This window comes from Gavia stellata, chromosome 13, assembly GCF_030936135.1.
Source record: "Gavia stellata isolate bGavSte3 chromosome 13, bGavSte3.hap2, whole genome shotgun sequence".
Lineage (NCBI taxonomy): Eukaryota > Metazoa > Chordata > Aves > Gaviiformes > Gaviidae > Gavia > Gavia stellata.
This window is the reverse complement of record NC_082606.1, coordinates 16,710,317-16,733,008: the sequence shown is the minus strand read 5'-3', so window position 1 is coordinate 16,733,008 and position 22,692 is coordinate 16,710,317. Positions and strand designations below refer to the sequence as shown.

Sequence of the window (22,692 nt, the reverse complement as noted above, 5' to 3'; positions counted from 1 at the left end):
AGATATAAGGCCATTTCACAAAATTAAGATGCAGCAATTGATTCTTTATGTAACACATAATTAACCTGGGGTTCCCCATAGTGGATGGCATTATGAAGACAAATACCTTATTAAGATTTTTTAAAGCAGGTTAGACACTTTATGAACAGCATCTGCATTTACATTAGCCAGAATAAAACTATAAATATAATAAATCCTTTTGTCCTAAGCATGTGGTGATCACCAGCCAGGATTAGAAAATTATTTTACTCCCATTGTGAAATATGGCCAAACTGGGTAAATTCATAGCTGAAAATAAGGCTTGGGTGGGCCAAGAGTCTGGTCACTTTTCTGTACACTGAAGTTTATTTATACAGGTAAACTTTTAAGTGGAAGTAGAGAGGGAGGAAAAGTGATCCAGGGATTAAGCTGCCAATTTAGGACATGCAAAATTTCAGCTTCTTGCTTTCCCAGACTGCTTTTAAGAGCTAATTCATTTGACACAGATTGTCAGATGTACTTAGAGCTCCACCTCACACTTAATCTTCAGATACCTCAGGCTATAGCCTGCCTGTGACTTGTTCCAGGTTCCACAGTGTTCAGGTAGCAGGAAAAAGTATGGATGTGAGTGAAAGTCATGGATAGACTACTGATGAATTTTCAAGGCACTGTCAGATGGGGTGATATCAGTTAACCTGTTGCAAATACTGGGAGCACAGAGAAGAAAGGTGCTTTCTTGAACAAAGCACTTGATTGTCACCAATGTAAGGTAGCTTTCTTTCCTCGCACGGCCCAGAATGCTTGCGTGACTTTGAACGATTCCCGAGTTCTGTTCCCTGTCTACCAAGTAGGAGGCTTACGTGCCCTGGAGCAGTATTTGTTTTCCTTTAGAAATTAGTGTGTTGGGGGGGTTTTGTTTTGTTTTTAATTAAAAAAAAAAAAAAAGCCCATTGTTTTTGTTAGCTCTACTATCAAAAGCTTGCCCTCTGGACTTTCATTTCCAAGAGCGCTCTTCTTCATTGGGATGGTGCAGGCAGACATCTCCTCCCCAGAACTGTCCGCAGTCCTTCGATCAGAAGTTGAGACACTCCTGACCCCGTCACTGTGAAACGATGCAGACTCCTCCAAAGCGCTCAGTTCTGGCCTGGCATATCATTCACTCAGCCTCTTCAGTTCCATTTGAAAAGACACTTGTGGGCCGAGGTGAAAGATTGCTCAGTGTCTGCAAAGAGAGGGATAATCTATTGATGCTAGCCCAGGTCCATCCAGAGCCTAAAAACAGGTCCCTAGCGTGTCACATGGTAATGAATGAGACAGAAAACCAATGTACTACTCAACTTTATTGGAAAGCAAGAACTCTGCAAACAATAGCATCTTCCTATATGGTTTGTCTGCATAGGGGGAAAATATCCTCATTTCTCTTTCTCTTTTTTTTATCTTTTATTCCTGACCTGACCACCTTTCACAATTATGGCCCACATAAGAAAAAAAAAAAAGTATAGTCTGTCCCTGTGCTCTTCAAGAAGCAGTCTGGCAAAGCTGGGCTTTCTGTACCACCTTCAATCTTGTACAGCAATGCAGAACAGGTATAACAGCATCCCATGGCCATGGAAGCATTCCCTGTCCAACTAGTACCTCTCTGTATGTGTGTAGTCTTTGAGGAGGTGGGAAGTTAAAGCCACCCCTGTCCCCATCCTGGAAGGTTTGCAATTTGTTGACACAAAACCATGTGGCCAAGCAAAGTCGCTAGCTGAGGTTGGCAATATAATATAATTTCTAATTCTAATATAATTTCTTTGGCTCTTCCAGCACATGATAATCTTTCCATATATTGAGGATGGAGTCATTTGTGGATGCTGATTAAGGAAGGGAGAAATGATGCTGAGGGAGGAGCAGCGAACGAGAAGAAGTTGGGAAGGGAGAGAAGGGTGAAGGGAAAGGACAGGGAGGCAGCTGTGGAAATAGTGTGAGGGAAAGGTGTAGAGATGTGAATGTCAGACAAATAGCTAGTCAGCACAGTGGAAAGCAGAAGGAAACCCTTCATGAAGTAGACCTGGAGAATTCATAATCTAAATAATTGTTTTGCTGGAGAACTTGGCCACAAGTTTTTGTTTGCTAAACTCCCAGTTCTCCTATGAGCAGGTTGTTCAGGACTCTTTCTCCAGCAGATTGGATGGAGAAGGTATTTCATCTTCCCATTCACTCCATTTCTTGCACAGTGTTGCTGTAACATACATATCTTTAACCACAGAGTACATTTGAATGATTAAAACAATAACCACTTCTTTGCTTCTGTACCCATGAAGTTTGCTCAGCAAAAACACCAGCTGAGTTCAGCAAAAGTTTTGTGAGGAGATTCAAAGCAGGGAGGCCTTGTTTCCTCACCACGTGGCCAAAGTACCAGATGTAATGGGGACAGATGTTCAGAGTGAGGCACACCTCTCCAAGGGTGAGAAGGGAGTAGAGGTTTCCATTAGCTTTCTTCTTGTTATCGTTCCTCTATATCAGCATCCATTGACCTCAACAACCCCTCCTTCTTTCTCATCCTTTTATCTCTCCCGTTCTTTTATCTTCTGTCTCTAACTCCAGCCCCTCTCATCTTTCTTTCTAGAAATTCCTGCTAGCCTATTTTTTTCTTGCATCTTCAACCTTTTCTGGTTGCTTAATCCTCTTGAAATCTTTTGGCCTAAATTCCCATCCCCTCCACTTCATCTGTTTTGCATGCCATACCTGCTGCTTAGGGATCTCTGGGGCATGAGAAAATCTGGCTTATTCCCTACTGTCCTCGTTGTCTAAACAGCCAGTTCCCCAGCATGAGTCTGCATACTTTCATTCACAGGGGTTGAAAGGACAGTATTCTTCAGGACTGGCCCAAGCTAAAATTAAGGCTGCACACACCAGGCTCCAAATGTTTCATTCAGCTGCTGGTGTATCCTCTAGAGCCTCCAAATGGTTTCTATTAGTATTCTGAGGGAGAGCTCACTGATGGAATTAGTGAGAAACCAGACTGTCAATTTATTTATACCCAGCCTTAGGGCATAACCATTGTGCATGTGTAAAGCTATTGAGATGCAGAGAATATTTTGTAAGTGTGTATGTATATGTATTGACTGGAAGTGAGTTTGCAGGGAAAAGCTGTTGCCCCAAGGACTGAACAGCGACCAAAAGTAGGAGAGGCCGCTGAAGTGGCCATGCTGCATGCCAAAGATCCCTTTTCTCTGAGCACAGGAAACAATCGGTTCCTCTGAAATCTTTTGTCTACTTGTGTTTATTAGTATCTTCTAACTCTAATTTTACTGTAGCTTTAGTTACCTTTGTGAATAAATTTCTAATTTAACTTCTGGAGTCCTTCCACCTTCTTCAACAACATCCGCGTTATGTAACTTTTGCTGCCTTTGGCTGCAGGAGTGTTTCAAGCATATGCGTAATGAATAACAAAGTTTTTCCATTACATTGTTGTTTAGCCTGTGAAGCATTTTGAGGGAAAGTTGAGAGATATTGGAAACATTTAATTGTGGTTATTTATTTGATGCATGAGTCCTGAGTATGAATGAACTGGTTTTTCCAGCATGAATTCATCAATTTTGTTTAGGAGAATTTGTATTGACAACATACTGGCTAAATGATAAGTCAAGGAATAACTTTTTTTCCTGCTTTCCAGTTTCCTATTACTGTGACAGTGTCAATTAAGAGGTGCAGGTAAGCATCCTACTGTCCCAGCAGTTATGCTAGCAACAGTTGTAGCAGAAAAGGCAAGAAATTAATTTGTCTAACTAGATGAAGAGTTAATAGACTAAGTGTCTGTTTCATTCATTTGATAGGCTGTGTTGCCTACCTCTGGAATTTGTTTCTTCCCGTGAAAAATAAATAAATCCAAAACTTGGACTGTTATTAAGCATCACCTCCTCCCATCCTGTCTGTTGCAGTATGAAAATGTGAAAAGGGATTAGGAAAGTTGTTTAGCTCTATTATTCTCTATAATAGCCAGGAAACAATTAACCTCTTATCCCTTAACATGATGCCTGCAAAAGACTGCATGACAGGGCCCATGGGACCAATGGATGTATTTGTATTGCGCAGTGGAGCGTGATGCGTCAAGCTGATGCTGGTCCAGACTGATACTTTTATGTAACAGAGAGCAGAAACTGTGTGGAGATGTGAGCTGATCATCAAAGTAGGATGGCTTTGTTAGCATGTTTCTGAGGCTGGACTAATTAGGACTGATGAGCTTGTCTGCAGCTTTCTGGTGCAGAGATACTGTTTCCTGCAGAATTTGCTTAGATTCTGCTGGCTTGGAAGAACTTGCACCATGCTCCACTGCTCACACAGACATGTCCAAAGTTGGTCAGAGCCATAAAGCGTTGTGCTAGAGAGAAAGATGGGGTCATTGAGAATCCAGACTGACAGGACACTGCAGGGGAGGTGCTGTCAGGCAGAGCAGCTTCTTCCTGTGCAGCTGTGGCAAACGGACCATATACTGTCACTACATGTAGAAGCAAGACAGCTTCACTGCTATGGAGGTGTGCTTCCTACCAGCATATTAACCAAACCAAGGTGCACCACTTCTACTGTTCTTTTCTCCTTTCTTGTAGAATATTTTCACAACTCTTGAGTTGTAAGCACAATCTCAAATTTTTACAACTGTGCTTGCTGCACAGCTACTAGGGAAATGCCTGGAGACCAGGCTTCTGTTTCAGCAACGCAAGAGGGACCGATTATTAACCACTACACCAGCTCCTGGCATTGCTGGCGGATGCCATCAATAACATTAGTTTGATATATCAGTTCTGTCAACAGCTTCAGTTTAATGGTGGTCACGCTACGCACTTCCAGCTCCACCCTCTGCTGAGAGCTGAGGAGGGAGGAACAAGAGGGGGAGAATTATCTGAGTTAAAAAATAAAAATCTGTCTGTGTTTGAAGTGAATGAAGTATGTCAACAAGTAATCCTCTAGCTGAGGTTTCCAGCTGCTACTCCTGAGCTGTCTGGTATCAAAGCAATACGGGTCCATCATACAGCAGCTAGCTTCAGTGCATGAGCAATTACTGTCTGAGGCTTCTGAGGTATATTATAGTTTTATTATTATTATTTCTCTGCTCATAGTTTCTTAAGGCCTCTTCATATCCTGGATAAAGCTCCAGGGAATCATAAAGCCACAGGCTGAGTTTTAGCACAGTCACTATTCGCATCTCCTGGATTGATAGGTATTTAGTATGTTGCCTTGATCTTGGAAGCAAGACCCCGAGATGCACCCCAGGGAAAGACGTGAGATGTTCTTTGTATTTTTTGCCCCTGAGAAAATAACTCTTTTTCTGTGGAAATGACATATTTTTGCTCAGAAATGTCACCACTTCTGCCTGCCGATTGTAAGTCTGCCACACTAAAATATCTTAAGTCTTTTAAAGTAAAGCAATAAAACATTTAGGAATCTATGCAGAGCTCCTAAGTACTCTCATTGTTTTGTGTTAATACCCTTGGTTCCCATAAGCCTCTCCTTCTGTTTTCTTATTTTTATTAATTATTGCTATAGTTTGTTGGTCTTGCTTGGTAAAGCTTGCAGTGGAGGTGAATAGGGTGGAGAGAAGAAATGGTGTCAGAGATTTGCCCACTGTGATAAAAATACTTAAGAGACTTCTGAGAGCAGAAGTCAGTTCTCCAGAGACCCTAGACCCTGCCTAGCACTGAGACTATGTTTTCTCAGATTGGCGATATACTCTTCTGGGCAAGTCCTGTGCTTATCTAGTTGTCCAGCCACTCAGTATATGTTGGAGCTCTGTATTATTTTGTGTTGTTCATGTTCATCATCATAATTATAGATTCATGCTTTGTTTACAGGGTCTCAGAAAGGAAACAGAATTACAACTTCTTTCCTATAGGAAAATGTATTTTTTATCAGATAGGGTATTTGTAATGCTCGAGGATGTTTGTATATGCTGGACCTGCTAGAGATGAGGTGGTGGTTTTCATCCTGTCCAAGTAGTTTGTGTCCTCTAACAAAAATGAACAAAAAAAGCTTTGCAAGAGAGCTGCAGAAGTGTATATGAGAAATCTCTTCTTTCTTCCATCCACCTGCATGTTTTTGGCTCAGAAATAAACTTTCAGCTCTACAGAGCTTCTCAGAGACAAGGATCCCAACGCACTCTACAAATGCAACAACTTTATAGAGGAAAAAAAAAAATCAACATGAGATCAGAGCTCAGCCTCCTGTCATGGATTGCCAGAGCATATACGGCTTCATTACCCTTAAGATGTCCACTAACAAGTATCTAGTAGAGAGCCAAGCGCAAGCCGTGCTGGCATGGAGCTCACACCATGCATAAGGCTAGTACCAGGGCTGTGAGCACGGGCTCCTGAGAGCTGCTGAGGAAACAGTCTTGGAAATGGAGCTGGAGGTCTCGTCAGAAGGTTGGCTGCAGAGATGTTTTGTGCTGCAAAACTGCATAGGGCTGATATTGGCAGAGGCAGAAATTGTTCAGCAATTGATTCACTCCCTGATGTGTTAGCATTACAGAGTACATGTGATGCCACCACTAAATGCCAAAGATGAGGGATTTTGCAGTTTCTCAGTTTCTTTTTAGTATATCTGAGTTTTGTTTGTCTCCGGCCCTCTCACCACTTGCATGTAACTGCCATCGATTGCATTGACTTACTCCTGTGCAGGTCCTTGGTGTGTTCCTTCTTTGCTAGATCTTTATTTTATTTTTTTTTAATTAGTGAAAAAAACAAACACAGGCTATTCATAATCAGGGTTCTTCCAAGTGAGGATCCACAGCTTGGAGGAGTCCTCACTTGAAAGATGATGTTGATAATCTAAACTCTGTTTGTGCTTCTCTGTCTCTGGTTGTCTCTGCTAGAGAGACATCAGCTTTTAATAGACTGAGAAATTCCTTAGAGGTGTTTGTTATTTTGCAATTACTTTGCAATTGATTTTTTTTAAAAACAATTCATAACTTGTTAAAGATCTCTTCTCCTCTACTCTCCCCCCAAGTTTCCTTTTTTATCTTTGCCACTGCCCAGTGTTTGCAATCATAGCACCTATTTTTTTTTTCCCCATGGCTTAGGGAGATGGTTTGTCTACAGAAAGAAAGAAAAAATGAGTCCTAATGATTTGTGAAAGTGGATTTACCGTCAGATCCTCCTGGAGTCTGAGTCTAATTTTTACAATGACTTCTGCAAATGTAGTCGAGGCAGTTAAACTATTTGCCTCTCTTTCCCCATTTGTAAAATAGAGGCTATTTTTGAACAGCTTCTGTAGACCGAATGCTGTCAGTTAATTTACAAATGATTCTGTAGGGGAAATTTCCGTATGTAGCAAACGTGAATGAACCCCTAATTCCATGTACCTGTGAAATGCACACTCAGCACTGAAACTTTCTGCCTCTCTCCACCAGGGCCTGCAGCTGGGAACTCAAGAGCTGGAGGAGATGGGAAGCAAATTTTGCCTTGGTTTGCTCATTCTGCACCTCAAATCCCTGCCCTGCAGCAAGACGGTGATGGATCAGGCAACACTCCTGCTAGATCTGGAGGAGGAGATAACAGACCGGGCACAAAGGTCAGTGATAGTAGTATTCAGAGGGTTCTCCTGTGATTTAGAAACTGTAAGCCTGATTCTGCAAGGATACGCCCAGAAATTCCTCTTTTCCTCACTGAATTGAGTCCTGCAGACATTTAGAGCATAGATTTGTGACTTTTTGATGCGTAGGAAGAAGTCATGATCCCACTGATTATTTAGGAGGTGTTTTTCCAAATTGCAGAATTAATTTGTTTGGTTCCTACATTCAATGGGATGTATTTAAGTGAGGTTGCCCCTTTACAAATATATGGGGAATTTGACCTGGATAAGTGTCAGAGTATGGGACTCTTCAGCTTGAATTTGTGATGAAGCAGAAATATAGATATTCTTTCCAGGCCACCGTCTCTTGCTATGTGCAAGCACATACGCTTGCAATAATGTTTTTCCAAGACAAATGGAGAAAGAAAACTTAGTGATGTGATATGATTTGAAGCTCCCCGATGGCTTTGTCATCAAAGAGCTCTCTCAGCTTCATCAATGAAAAGCAAGTTTTTCAGTTGCAGAAATGCCCCCATAATTTATAGCAGGCTTCCAGCCTTCCCCCTGCAGGAATACTTAACTGACATTACCACCACCTGTTCCTCATGCCGAAAACCATTCTTACAAGCTTGTTCGCAGTTTTTAATGTTTATGAGGGACAATGAAAAAAGAGGCCTAAAATGTAGAGGCTTGCCTTTGGATTAGCTGTGCTCACTTGTACATGTGAACATATAAATGAAGCAATTAAGGCATATGCTGAACACCATCCATGTTGTGGACAGCCATCCGACAAATCATTGGTATATCATTAGAGAGAACTACTGAAGCCAGGCTAAGTGGATGGTTTTGAGATATAAATCAAACTCTCACTTTTGAACTGGAGCTAGAAGGGCCTTTGCATGAAAATAACTTCTGTTACGGGAAGAAAAACATCGAACCCTGACCAGCCTCAGACACTGAAAAAAAAGCCATCTGGTCACAGTAACTCAGTGAGCGTTTTCCCTGATCTTTGTACTTTTCTGTTACTTTTTCCTTTAGTTGTTTTTATATTAATGGGAATTCATTCTATTTTCCTAATACTGTGTGGTAGTTGATGAGTACCAAAATAATAGTAAGAAGCTCTCTAATTACAAATACTTTTGTTAACAAAAAGTTAACAAAAAAAAAAAAAAGTTCCTTTACTTTGTAAAACTCCCATATTTTTTCCAAATGTGTCTGTGGTAGCTGAAAACAAAACCTTATACCCCTTTAAGTTTGCCCAATTTTAGTGAGTACCTCCATGGTATCCAGAGATGTCATGTCACTGCTAAAAGGCAGCGTGGCAGTTACTTGTTCGTTTTCACTCCACTGGGTATAACTGCAGGTTTGTGGAATTTTAGTAGTTTAAGTGCAATTTGTTACCATTTGCAGACCAGGTAAACAGCTGAATTGTTTAGTCCCACCTAGATATGTCATATTGCAGGAGCTTGTTGCAGAAGATTGGGGGAAGGGAGATGCAGGGACCAAAAGGTTTGAGAGCATATTCTTTTTTAAAAATAAATAATTCATGGGAAATGATTGTGCAGTATATTAATTCTGATTCAGAAAATTAATACTTTGCTCCCAGGTTTCTGTGAGTCTAGCCAAGAGAATTGCATGATTTGGTTTTAGTGGGAATAGGAGCCCTTCTGGAATCGATGAAACAATGCAGAATACAGAGAGCACACCGATTTGGGCAGGAGGGCAGCTATTTCTACACCTCTCTCTCAACTCACAGACTTTGAAAAAAAAAAAAAATGATTCTCCATCAAAACATTTCTCTGGAGGAAGCTGAGGGGTACCACTCAGACTAACTTACTCTGTAACGATTAAGTGTAATCTAGCTCTTTTAAGTAGCACAAGGAGGTCACCAGAGCCTTGCAGCTTACTGGTGGTATATCATTACATCAATGGAAGTTATACTCTGCTGCTTCCTAGACTAGACCCATCTTTATGGGTTTAAGGAGAATGAAATTCTTGTAGTTTAAAACTAGCTCTGTTGTCTTCTGTGGTTACCACAAAAATGCACAGCATCCTTGAATGCTTTTCTATACTCTCTGCTTCTGAAAGTGTGAGTAGATGTGAATGAATATACCCAAATTTTTGTGTACCTCTGCCAAAGCAGAGTCAGAATTGGGGATCCTTCAGGTGCAACACAGGAAAAGTCTGGGCAGTTACCTTGTGCAATTTTTTTTCTTATATGCATCATGAACAGTGGTGGCTTTAACAGCTTGCAGACTATCCCTCTTGCAGAAGTCTGCACTGTCCTCATCCCAGGTAATGACATGTACGATAGATATTTAAGTGGGAAGCAGTGGCTCTGACTGTAGCTAGTGTTTTCTGGCACAGGAAAGTGTGTCCCAAAGACTGTTGTGCTGACATGTCTAGAAAAAGGTACAAATATGTGTGATTCTTATCAGAGCAGTATTCACCAATATTAAAAGAAAAGAATTAATATTGTTCAACCTTGATGAAAACACGAACTTTATTTAGTTGTTAGGGTTTTGTTTTGCAAAAAGCAAGCTGAAATTAAGCTGTGAGCAGTGTGATGGATTGCACAGTGCTTATGTTAAATATGTCCATCTTGATTGAATGTGTTCCCTAAATATGTGTTTCTGAGTGCCCAACTCTGTAGTATTCTGGGTGACAGGTCAAGCTATGGGACAAGAAGTTAATCCAGCACTGGATATAGCTGACTCCCACATGAAATATCTCATTGCAAAGGTACATAGATCAACAGCTGTGGAGCCAGAGGTCTCTTCTGTTGTGAAATCCCTGCAGTTCATGTCCTGCATTTGTCTTTCTTTACCCTGGTGTCTGGTGCGCGTGGCATTGAATTGGCATCTCAGCATCTCCCTCAGACAGCAAACGTTTTCACCTGTCAGGGTTTATAACTGTGTGTGTCTTTTAATTTTCCTCTTCAGGCTGTCTCTGCTCTGGGTATTAGGCAGCCTTATTCTTTCACCGCTGCTGTGAAGGTGGTGAAGGAGCAGGCTGGACCCTGCCTACTTCCCTGGAATAAACTATTTGCTGTGCACTTTATATAGCTCTGTCAGAATCAGTGGTCAGTAAATTGAAGCAAGGTAATAGCTGTCAGGGAAGTGACTGGTCTAATGGAGGCATCCTGTGTGAATGGGGGACTTCTCACACCAGATCAGGTCCATTGTGTTCAGTGCACTGTCTCCAGCGAGCCAAAGAAAGGTAGAAGAAACCTTTGGCAGACCTAACTAAATATGATTTGGACCAAGGCAAGAATTTCTCCTTATCCCCAGTCTACCATCTATCTTTCCCCTAAAGTGTGAATAGTAAATGGAGTTATTTACAGGCGTGAGTGGGGTAACTGTTGGAATAAGTTCCCAGCACAGGCAGAGTAGCAAAGTAACTGCATCTGAGAATAAATAAAGGGGGCTGAGCTTCCATCAGTGGGACTATACTGCTAGTAGGACAGTAGAGCGTTTCCCCTAAAGCCAGGAAATCACTGGACATCATGAAGTTGGCCTAACAGCTCTGTGTCAGTGATCCTCAACATGTCTATATGGCAGATGTCTCATGAGCATGCCAGAAGGTGGAGAAAGAGTAAGACACAGCACACTCCAGGTATTAGCTGGTCTCTTAAGTAGCAGCCTGTGCTCCTGGGACACTTCATATTCACTCTCACACTTATTCAGGCATTATCACCCTCATGTTGCACAAGACCTACTTAGGGACCTAGTTGTTTGTGGCTTTTCTTTTCACAAGTGATATTTAGGTGTTTTTCTGCATCAACTAGCCCTTTTTTCACCAGCATTCAATGGGGTTGGTCTTATGGACCACTCTGACAAGGTCAAAGGCCAGATATGTGGAGAATGTTCTGGGCTTTGCAGCCAGTTTCAAAAAAACAAAGCAATGTGTCAGGTTGTTCACACAGGCACTTTATTTTGCCCTTTCCCAAACTTGGCTTCACAAGCACGCTATTGCCATGCCCCAGGAAGAATCACTAATTTTGCGTTTCCAGCCTCCTGCTGTGCCTTGCAGTCAATTCCGGCATTCAGAAGCTCTCTGCTGGGAAAATGAAATGCCAGCTTGTACTTCGGACATCGTGTTTTTTGATAATAGGCTTCATGCCTCATTTGCTGTAAAAGCAATTAGGTTTTAAGTCAACGCTGTCCAGGTAACTTCACATTTGTCATGACCACAAAAGAGGATGAGAAGTGACTGTTTGTTCACTTAAAGCAGGTTTGAGAGAGAGAGAAAGCAAGAGGAACCCCCCACTATAAGTATCCTCCCCTTCTTCCTCATGGTTTGAACTGATGGAACATTCCTTCATTTTCTTTTTCTCTGCCCTCCAGGTTGTGCTAGGAAATGTTTTGCATACACTGCAGCAGCTGTAGCCATTTGTTCATGAGACACATCTTACATGTTGAGACAGGTTTTTGCGAAGTCATTACGCATTTTCTGCTGACTCAGATATTATTAATCTCCTGTGTTTCTTCATCATTTCTTACCTTTCTTGAGCAGAGCCCAATCTCTCTCCACTCCAGATAGTAAATATGTCTAGCTCTGCTATTAATCAAAAGCAGAAGGCTTACTCACTGCTCTGGTCCTTTGTCCAGAGGTAATCTTTTCATCTTTCATACAGTGAGCAGAGTTAGACTGGTCAGTGTATGGACGGCAAATCCAAGAATTGACAAGAAGGATTTGCAGATCATTTGGAACTGCTTGCTCTTCTTCTGTACTGCATTGATGCACCATCGTGATCCTGCATAGTATTGAACTGTTGGATTTCCCATCTTTTCACTATAATGCACCTTCCCCTGATTATGGCTGTGCAAGCAATTCCACTTGTCTTTTAAGCTATGTGGCTAAAATGTGATTCATATCAAACTAAAATGAATTTGGGGAGATGAAGCAGAAAAGAAAGAGGAAAGTTCAGACAACAAAATAATGCAGAGGGAGCAAAGTATGCTCGCTTCATTTGGGGCATCTTTAGTGCATCTTTGAATAGCATAAATGCAGCATTATGCTTGGGAGCAGTGATAGGAAAGGGCCCCCTTGCCTGGCGGTTTGGGTCTTCCTATAGTTAGAGGTGAATGCGGGTGTCATTCCCTGAAGTTATACTTGTTTTGATCATACAAACTGGAACAAATTTAAACTGAAGATTTTAAGTGCAAGGCAGTGCTTCACCCTGCAAAATAGAATCATAGAATCATTGAGGTTGGAAAAGACCTTTAAGATGATCAAGTCCAACCATAAACCTAACCCTGCTAAGTCCACCACTAAACCATGTCCCTAAGCGCCTCATCCACACGTCTTTTAAATACCTCCAGGGATGGTGACTCAACCACCTCCCTGGGCAGCCTGTTCCAATGTCTGACAACCCTTTCAGTGAAGAAGGTTTTCCTAATATCTAATCTAAACCTCCCCTGGCACAACTTGTGGCCATTTCCTCTTGTCCTATCACTTGTCACTTGGGAGAAGAGACCAACACCCACCTCACCACAACCCCCTTTCAGGTAAACGTAGAGAGTGATGAGGTCTCCCCTCAGCCTCCTCTTCTCCAGACTGAACAACCCCAGTTCCCTCAGCCGCTCCTCATAAGACTTGTGCTCCAGACCCCTCACCAGCTTCGTCGCCCTTCTCTGGACACGCTCCAGCACCTCAATGTCCTTCTTGGAGTGAGGGGCCCAAAACTGAACACAGCATTCGAGGTGCGGCCTCACCAGGGCCAAGTACAGGGGCACGATCACCTCCCTGGTCCCGCTGGCCTCACTGTTTCTGATACAGGCCAGGATGCCGTTGGCCTTCTTGGCCACCTGGGCACACTGCTGGTTCATATTCAGCTGGTTGTCAACCAGCATCCCCGGGTCCTTTTCTGCCAGGCAGCTTTCCAGCCACTCATCTCCAATCTTGTAGTGTTGCATGGGGTTGTTGTGACCCAAGTGTAGGACTCGACACTTGGCTTTTTTGAACCACATACAATTGGCCTCAGCCCATTGATCCAGCCTGTCCAGATCACTCTGAAAAACCTTCCTACCCTCGAGCAGATCAACACTCCCGCCCAACTTGGTGCCATCTGCAAACTTGCTGAGGGTGCGCTCGATCCCTTCATCCAGATCATTGATAAAGATATTAAACAAGACCAGCCCCAAAACTGAGCTCTGGGGAACACCACTTGTGACTGGCCGCCAACTGGATTTAACTCCATTCACCACAACCCTTTGGGCCCGGCCATCCAGCCAGTTTTTTACCCAGGGAAGAGTGCACCCATCCAAGCTATGAGCAGTCAGTTTCTCCAGGAGAATGCTGTGGGAAACGGTGTCAAGGGCCCAAATACCCCATCACCTCACAGTTAGAGTGTACCAGCAGTCATGGCATCCAGTCCCCTGAGGTAGACTGGACAGTTGGATTCTGGGGCGTCCACTGACACATGAATGAAGATGAAAGTGCTCTTTCATCATGTACTGAATCTAAGCCCACAGGGAAAAAATCAGCAGGAATTATTTGACTGTTTTGATTCAGATTTCTATTTGATTGAAGCTTCATTTTTCTTTAAGTAAAGATTTGGTGCATTTTTAACCTTGATCATCTGTAGACATTAAATACCTTGTGGCAGCTTTCAGAAAAGGAGGTTGTTTATTGATTCTATTTTTTAGCTTAGTCACAGATTTTATTGCTGTGAAAGGAATTTGAAATTTCTGCTGCGTTGTGAGCATCTCTGGATGAGGTATTTCTGTATTTGGATGCTGGAGAGAAAAGTGCTGTGGAAATGCGTTTACCTAAGTAAGCCAAACTATCGTGTCACATAAGTGGTGCAGAACATGGGGCAAAAGGAGTTTCTAATATTTCAGATAACACTTCTGAGAGCACAGTCTAACATTAACACAATGTGACAGGTATGAGAGTAGCTGAAGCTACCGGGCTTTGGCTTTGGAGTGGTCTCATGTTGCTGTAGCCATTTAGGATCAGTTCAGGAAATTCCTTAACTCCTGACTGTCTTGTAACACTCTCCAGTGATCTTTCACACTGATGTTGCAGAGGAGTGACATCATCTTGCCCCCACCAGGGTCACTATTTTAGGTCACTAAAGAATTGCGTTCTCTTCTATCGAGAGGAAAACCTCAGATTTTGAGTTTGGATCTATTATAGGCTTCAGATTTTATTGTCAATATATGCCTTGATAATCGTAGGAACACAAACCACCTTCCATCCACCTCTTCATCCTTCTTATCCTTCACTCTTCAGCGTCTCTCCTTTGTTATTACGAGAATGCAAGCCCAGTGAATTCTTTGGAGGTTCAGCCAAGCAATACAGGCTATAATGAATATATTTGGTATTCAGAAGGCTTTCATGTAGCTGTTCACAGGTGAGCCACTGTAATTCAGCAACTTTTCATTAACACTTTCTAGAGCTGTCCCTATTTTCCTCCTATTGATTTTTATTATTATTATTATGAAATACCTTGGGAGCTGCACAGCTTCTGTTGATTGTTATCAAATGCCAACCCTAGCTATGCCCGTCTGGGTACAATTATTCACACTTATTTCAGAGGTAATTAATTTATCATTTAATAGCTAATAATAGCAATTGAAATAGCAGGAGAAAGGATGGAAAGGAAAAGAGCAAATGGAAGAGAAAGAGATCATAGAAGGAACTTTAAACATGCACAAAAGCACTGCTTGCGAGCATATCTGTCTGAGGTTATTCAAATTGCCATACACGTACAGATCTGACTGGACTACAGATAATGAACTTGTATATATCCAGCAGAACAAATGGGCTCTGCGTTGCCCTTTCTGTGAGGCATATTGCTGTAGTACTGTCTGGTATTAAACATTTTTGTATTGATTAGCAGCATCTGTATTTCTGTGCTGCAGTCCTTTTCCCTTAAGATCTAACTTGAAATATGAAAACCACTGGGGCCCTTCACATGCTGGGGTAGAAAAATAAAGCTGATTGCTATCAGGGGTTCAGAAGTGATTCCCATTTATGAAGTGTCCCCCAAAGGAATGCATTATGAGGGACGTACACTTTCCTCTGAGGTCGCCTTTATATAGACCAGGATAGTGATGACACTGGAACAGAATAGATGTTTTTTTTCTAGGAGGGTACAAAGGATGATGGGGGGATCAGTCTGTTTAGACTATTGATCATTGTGAATGCAGGCAGAGGTGGGATTTCAGACTGAACATGTCACAGCTCTAGTGCTGAAAAGGCAGGGTTAGAAGACTATATATAGCCTTATATAGACTATATGTATACTGCAGCAGTAGCTGAAACATCAGTTGCATTAGATTTGGGGCTCTGGCACAACAATACGAGGAGACAACTTTGTCAGTGCAACTCTGTTGATGATCTCTGTCCTTTACTTTCATCTGTTTGACAATATTGAGAGATATGGATGAACAAGGCATTACTGTGGTGGGTATCCTTGTGCCTTTGAGCTGGTGGGAAACATGGATAAATGATAAGGCTATTTCAAGGATCTTGGTGATTTAGTGTTTCCTTGTGGAACTTTTGCAAATGGTGTTCCCAGAGTCCCAAAAGAACTTCAGAGACTTGTGAAAACCAGAGAACAGACAGATATTTCATACCAACACATGCTATAGTACCTTCCTTTGGGCAGGAGAAGCAATGAGATTAGTGAGTAGGATGACAGTTAGGCAAAATGCACTTCCCTAACCCTTGAGAAGAAAGCACGTTTTTGTGGAAGTAGCGTATTTTGCCTCTGATGAGTTGCTCTCTTTATTGCAATTAATTAATTTATCCACAGCCTCCAACAGAGCCTCTAGAGGACCACACTCATGTAGGCGAAAATTTGACCTTAACCCTGGTTGAGGGTCAAAACAGGTTTTGCTGTCCCATGTGTTGGAGAGTTAATCATTGGACGCAGATCACAGGAACAAGAGACTGATTTGGATTATCTGGATCAAACACTTCCCATTTGGAGTTCTCACCTCTTAGACTCAACAAGGGGCCCAGATGTCCAAGCACCACGCATTTAGAAGGAAACTGAAATGAATGGCAGGGGGTCTGTGAGACTGTATAGAGCAGAATGTCTCACCGCCCATCAGCAGCATCAGAGCCTCACAGTCCTTCACAGAAGTGATGGTGACTGTGGTGCACACATTACCGCTGTTTAAAGTAGATTTCCTGTCACGGGAGAAATACAGGGACAGAAGGAGCTGAATCCCCTGTAAAACCACCAGCAGTATCCAGTTTTTCATCAGGTCAAAAGTTCATACCTGTTTAAGTTACTCAGACACTAAGAGCTAAGGAGAGCCAAATGGTTTTGATATAATGATGCTCCTAGGCACATTGTGTCCCCGTCACTGCATCCCTTCTCTGCAAAAGGAACATAAGAGCTGAGAATTTCTGCTTTTGAGGCAAATAGCGTATTGCAAGTCCTTTTGGTCTGGTGCCCAGCCTACAAATGAGAGTCTGACCAGGCCTCTTGTACTGTGGTAGCAGTGTACAACTGCTCTCTAGGAGCATATAAAAAAACTTAGGAAGGCAAATGGGAGACTAAATAGTTAAAGGGATAGAGAAGGCAGAGAAATTAATAATTAAAGCTGTCAAGTTGCAGTAAAAGGAGTGCATAGCCTGGAAGGAAAGCGGGTGGGCGAGTAAAGTGTCATATTTGGAGGTGAAAGTTGGCACTTGAACAGCATTTTAAAGTACTCCAAAGCCACCTCCACTGACTTCTCAGCTGTATTGTATATTCTGTCAAAGGCTCCGGCTGTTCAGTGTATTGTGGCTGTGACTCACACACAGACCCTGCCGCTTCCTGCCACGCTAGATATTGTAAAGAGAGACATGGCAGAGGTATTGTGTGAGACATGAGATAAATATGTGCAGGTTGTTGTTTCAGGGCCCAGCACACACATGTACCAGTGTGGATGAGTACTTACGCATAGAGATACAAATGTGAAAGTCAGTCCCTGTGGCCTCTGACAATTCATTGAATTCTCTCAGAAACCATATGGATTTATTAGGATGTGTAGGTTAAACGTGATGTTGGCAAAAAGTACCTGTGAGAATTAGGCTGGAGCTGAGACTAGAAGGATGTGAGGGGGAAGATCCACATGAAATTAATACTTAGCTTTTTATTTTTTGTCTGCAGAGCAGAAATGTACTCAAGCTTAAAATCCCAGATCCAATTCCCATGAATGTGGGGAAAGTTCACTTTCAAGTACAAGACCCATCCCTTTTTGGCCCTGGCTAGTCTGTAGCACTTAGTAATGCAACCCAGATAAGTGATCTACCTTAGAAGCCCAGTGCAGAGAACTGCCACTTTCTCATCACTGTCATAGTGCAATGTGAGAGGTGTGGGACTGATTCTGTCCTGGAACAGCACAGACGGTCCTGCGATGTGCTGGAAGGACTCAGTGTGGGGGTGTTGGTAGAGAAGTGGGAAAGGATGCTGAGATGTATTGGCAGAACTCTATGGAAAATTGTAACTCTGAAAGAATTGGATTGGGATACCATGGCCAAAACAAACAAAAAACCACCCGTTTGTTGTGAACTTTCCTTTCCCAAGGAAAGTTTATGGCTTGCTTCTGCCCTCGTGTCTGTGGGTAGATGCTGAGGGTTCAGGCAGCTACAGTCCAGACCATGAGTGCTGAGCGAAGCCAACGTGCCAGGGCCAGGACTGCTGATGGAGCAGGAAGGAGAGGCAGACTCAGAACAGCGTAAGAGGAAAGAAGATAAAGCATTCCCTTTGCATCTACTTGGGGATGTTCTCTCTATATTCCCCCGTGCTCCATCTCCCATTCCTACTTCCATTTGTTCCTCTTAAAACTTGTGGTTTTTAAATGGAGGAAAAGTTAATCTCTGGAAGGTCGAATTTCATTTTTAAAGTAACAGTAGCACACTGGTTAGACCTTCAAATATATCCCTAACCGTTTAAAAATACATAATCAGCAGCTTTATCTATGGCACATTATTCACCATTTAAACTATAATGGCTTCCTTTTAAGTGTTAACAGTTACTTACAACCTTAAATCCCTATTTCAACATGAGTTAGAGTTTGAGGATTTGGACTTGGAAGGCAGAATAAGCACTAGAAGCAGCTGAATGCCAGAAAAAGATTCTGCTATCAGGCTAGTATCATCAGAAATTAAGAATAAGGGGAAGAATAGAAAGCATCTGTTCTTTACCTATTTCTCTGTCTAATCTGTTTGTTCTGTCTAGTCTACCTAACAAGTTTTTACAGTACACTCTGTACTTCAGAGTTGTTTCTGAAAATGCCATTTTATAGCATCCTCCAAAAAGCACCAGCATCTCATTGAAAGATTAAAGTCCAATGCAATTCAAAGAGTAAGCAGACACCCATTTCAAATAATAAAGCAGTGTTTCATCTTCCATTGAGCTGCAGGGGGCAGCCAAGAATTTGGGTAAAGTATTGCTACCTGGATTTATCTTGTCAGGCTTTCCCTCGTATTAATACTTACTTTTTGTTCTAACACATAACTTGTGTTTTCATCTATGAATAAGTGAAACGTAAGAAGAGAGGATCCGCTGTAGTACATTAGTACAGTCAAGTGTCCGTTCTGACAGTGCTCAGCGTTGGAGATTTCAAGGAGGGATGCAAGAAATTGCCATAGTGGACAATTTCAGAATACCCCTACACTCTGGGGGAATGCCTTTCTATCTTCAGACAGTGATTTACTTATACCGGGAAACACGAGAATTTGTAGCCTTTCTGAATAATTATAATAACAGTAATCCTATCTAATAAAATGTTCCAGTGCTTTCATTTTCTGTCTAAGTGCCTAACGCTTTTTGAAGCTTACATTGCTCCTGGCTGCACCCTGCTATCTCATGAGTTTTAGAGATTAGCTGTGTGTTGTGCAGAAAGAGAAAGTATTTCCTTTCATCAGCTGGTCTTTCACCTTTGCAAATGCACCTTTGTCCTCTGCTGTAAGAGAGAATAATTGGGAGTGCCCAAATTGCCTGTTATTTTGTAAACAACTATCACCTCCCTTCTCATGCATCTGGTCATGAAAGATGTTCAATTTTTTTAGTCTTCCTATTCCTCTAACTACTTTTACCACCTGCTTTGGAACCGTACTTATTTACGTGGTATCTTCTAAGATATAGGAAGACAAAAATTCAAGATGGTTTTGCTAGGGAAAGTATAGCATTTGTAAACTAACAGTTTTGTAATATTTTCAGTGTTGTCCATGTGCCTTGCTGTTGAGATTTAGTATTTTCAAGAAGGATGGTAGGTTCCTGGATTAATCAGTTCTATTCTCATCTAGTTTGATGAACTGTATTGGAGAAACCATTTTATCTTTAAGCAATTATCTTGGAAGATTACTGGCCACAAATGGGATTGCTGAAGGAAACCAGAGTCTCTCATGTGAAAGTGCATGCCCATGAGAAATCATGTCATTTTTTTTAGACCTTTTAGATTTCAATGTTATGTGTCTGGCCTGAAGACAGTGCTTATTCTTAAGTAAATAGCCCAGAAAGAACTAAGTAGAAAAGAGACAAATGGATGAAGATGTGATGCTGGCAGTTTGTGTGTGATACAGAACAGGGAGCAAAAGACAGAGGGTCCCTGTAAGAGGGGGATATGGAAGGGTAAGGGCAGGCCAAGACTTAAGCCCTCTCCCTGTCTTCCCCTGTAGCTCGTGGAAGTGATTCTCAATAACACAAAGAACCTGATGCCTTAATTTCAGGAGCTCAGGATTAAAAAAAGGGTTGGGTGGAAATATAAATAATGGATTAGGCTGAAGAATAGGCACTTTGACAGTGTCTCTGAGGTGTCTTTGCCCCTTTCAAGAAGGAACAGATTGGAGACATGAGATGCAGAGACACGGCTTCTGTTCGCCTTTCTTTTGCTTATTAAAATCATACCCAAACTCTTATTGTGCAAATGTACAGTTCAGGATCAAAGTCTCATCTTCGAGCAGGGAAAGTCCCTGGAGAGCAAGGCCTGAAGGCTAAGGCCACAGTGCTGCTGCTGCTGCTGGCTGTATACTAGTCTATGTGGGAAATCTAGTCATGCATGACACAGCACCTGGTGATACAGCGAAGTTTGGAGCAGTGTACTTGATGTCCTTGCATAGCTTTTGATCTTTGTTCTCTTTGCCAGCTCAGGTCCCTCCAGTGGCCATGGTCCATCAGGAGCCTATCCTCACCAGTGTCAGGTGTCTGTAAGGCTCTTCTGTAATGGAACATCTACTAATTCCTTAAATTTCTCAGAAATTGAATACATTGGCATAGGGGCTGGACTTTATCTGAGAAGGTATAATGGATAGGATCTCTTGAGATCTCTGCCCTTCTCAGAGTATTTTTCCTCATGTCTCATTTCTGGCCTTTCCATCCACTTACAGAGTTGTCTCTAGGTAACCAGCTATTGGGAAAGAAGCGATAGAAAGATGTTTAGTAAAACTTCAGAGATCATTTCCCCCGCAGGTATGACAGGAACAGCCATGAAAACAGCATACCTGTTTGCATAGAGATCTCTCCTGCCTTGTGGTGCTTTCCTGCCTTTACTGCATCCCTTGTGGGATGCTGGATTTGCGTGCTAAGAAGGCTGCTGTTAACATAGCTTAAACACGACACCTCATAAACAGGAGTGCCCTTGATCCATCATTAAAAATGTCCTTGACACACTGTGGCATCAGAAGGAAGGTTTGTGATGCTAATTGCTGGCAGCACTGTTCTGCTGTGGATGTTACACAGAAAGCCCCAATACATTTTGGTTTAGTTTTGGGGGAGGGGGCTGGTTTGGTTTTGTTTCTTTTTTTCTTTTCTTTTCTTTTTTTAAAATGTTTTCCCAAAGGGTGTATGAGAGCTGTGAGGGTAGGTCTGTGATCCCAGGAAGGCATTTTCCCATCCCTGCAGTTTATTTTTTTTGTTGTTGTTTTTTTATTTGGTTTTTTTTTAATTTGAACAGCAAATAATGTGGGGTTTTTTATGGTGGACACTCCATTCTAAGATTATTTTTTTTTTTTTACATGCTGAAAGATTAATTATTACCTGAATAGGCAGAAGGGGAACAGGCCAAATTTCCTTTCTTTTCGCAAGAGTGTTGAAGGTGGAGGGAGACAGAGAAGTCTGTCTATCCTCCAAACAAGACCTTCCCTTCTGCACCAGGAAAATAACATTAGAAGTATATCAGGGAGCCTCAAGAGTTTCAGGAGCAGTGAAACCCAGATCCCTGCTGTGTCTCCCTCAACAGAGATTTATATTCTCAGAGTTTGGTCCTGGGCTCTTCTCTGATCCTTTGCCCCACTGAGCGATGTTCCTGTGCCGTTTGCAGCTTTCCTGGATTGTCCTCTCAGCTAGATCTGTGTCTGATGTAATCATGCAGAGTTTTCAACTACTCTACAGCCTTTACACCTTCTGGGCATGCAGCCTACCTCCATGTCCTCTATAGTAGTGACACAAGTATGCCTGGACAATTTCCCTACTTGTCCCCACCTTGCTTTTCTGGAAATTGTCTGTGCTCTGTAATGGCTCAGAAAATAAAGGCATGGAGGCATATGCCCTTGTTTAGTCGCCGCTGATGGGTCAGAAGTGCAGATTAATAGGACAGGAAATGTGTTTCTACTCTGCAGTCAGTAAAGGAAATTCACTGGAACTAAATTAATCATGAAACAGACACAGAGAAGAGAATAGATTGGCAGGGAATTAACTCATTAATTAGATTCATGCCAAAGTTCAGAAGAGGCTTTCCTTCAAGATAACAACCAAGTTCAAAGATCAGCAAGGGTTGGTCTTGGGGGGCACAGTATTTTATTTCTGAACTCTGTCAGTTTTTATTTAGCCCAACATTCGCCTGATTATAATAGTATATAAAAAAAGCTGCTGGAAGGAATTCAGCAGCTGGCAACTTCTAACCACAAAGTGCCCATCGATGGAAGCTATTATCAGCCCATTCACATCGCTAAGCTCTGGTTCCTGGTGTTAACATAAGTGCGGGAGCCCTCTCTATTGTGCCACCTTGCTATATTTAGAGCTCGATCGCAAGTCCTCGTGTGAATAGCAGCAGCTTGTTGGAGGGTGTTTTTTCCAGCATTAGGGTGAGCAGAAACCACATGCAGATTTAAGTAAGGTAAAGTGCTAAAACACTGTCCTCCATACTGCACTTCTCAGGACCCCCAACTCACCCTTTTCTTCAAATTCACAGTGGCAGGGTGGGATGGAGGTAA

The 22,692-nt window shown here is 42.2% G+C and overlaps 1 protein-coding gene across 1 annotated transcript in view; it reads left to right on the top strand.

Annotated features, from left to right (window-relative positions):
• AGBL1 (AGBL carboxypeptidase 1) overlaps positions 1-22,692 on the top strand; it is a 267,046-nt gene that overhangs the window by 171,611 nt on the left and 72,743 nt on the right. The window contains exon 22 of the mRNA XM_059824130.1: positions 7,370-7,530. Within this exon, the coding sequence (XP_059680113.1) occupies positions 7,370-7,530 (161 nt within the window). The remainder of the gene's footprint in view (positions 1-7,369; positions 7,531-22,692) is intronic.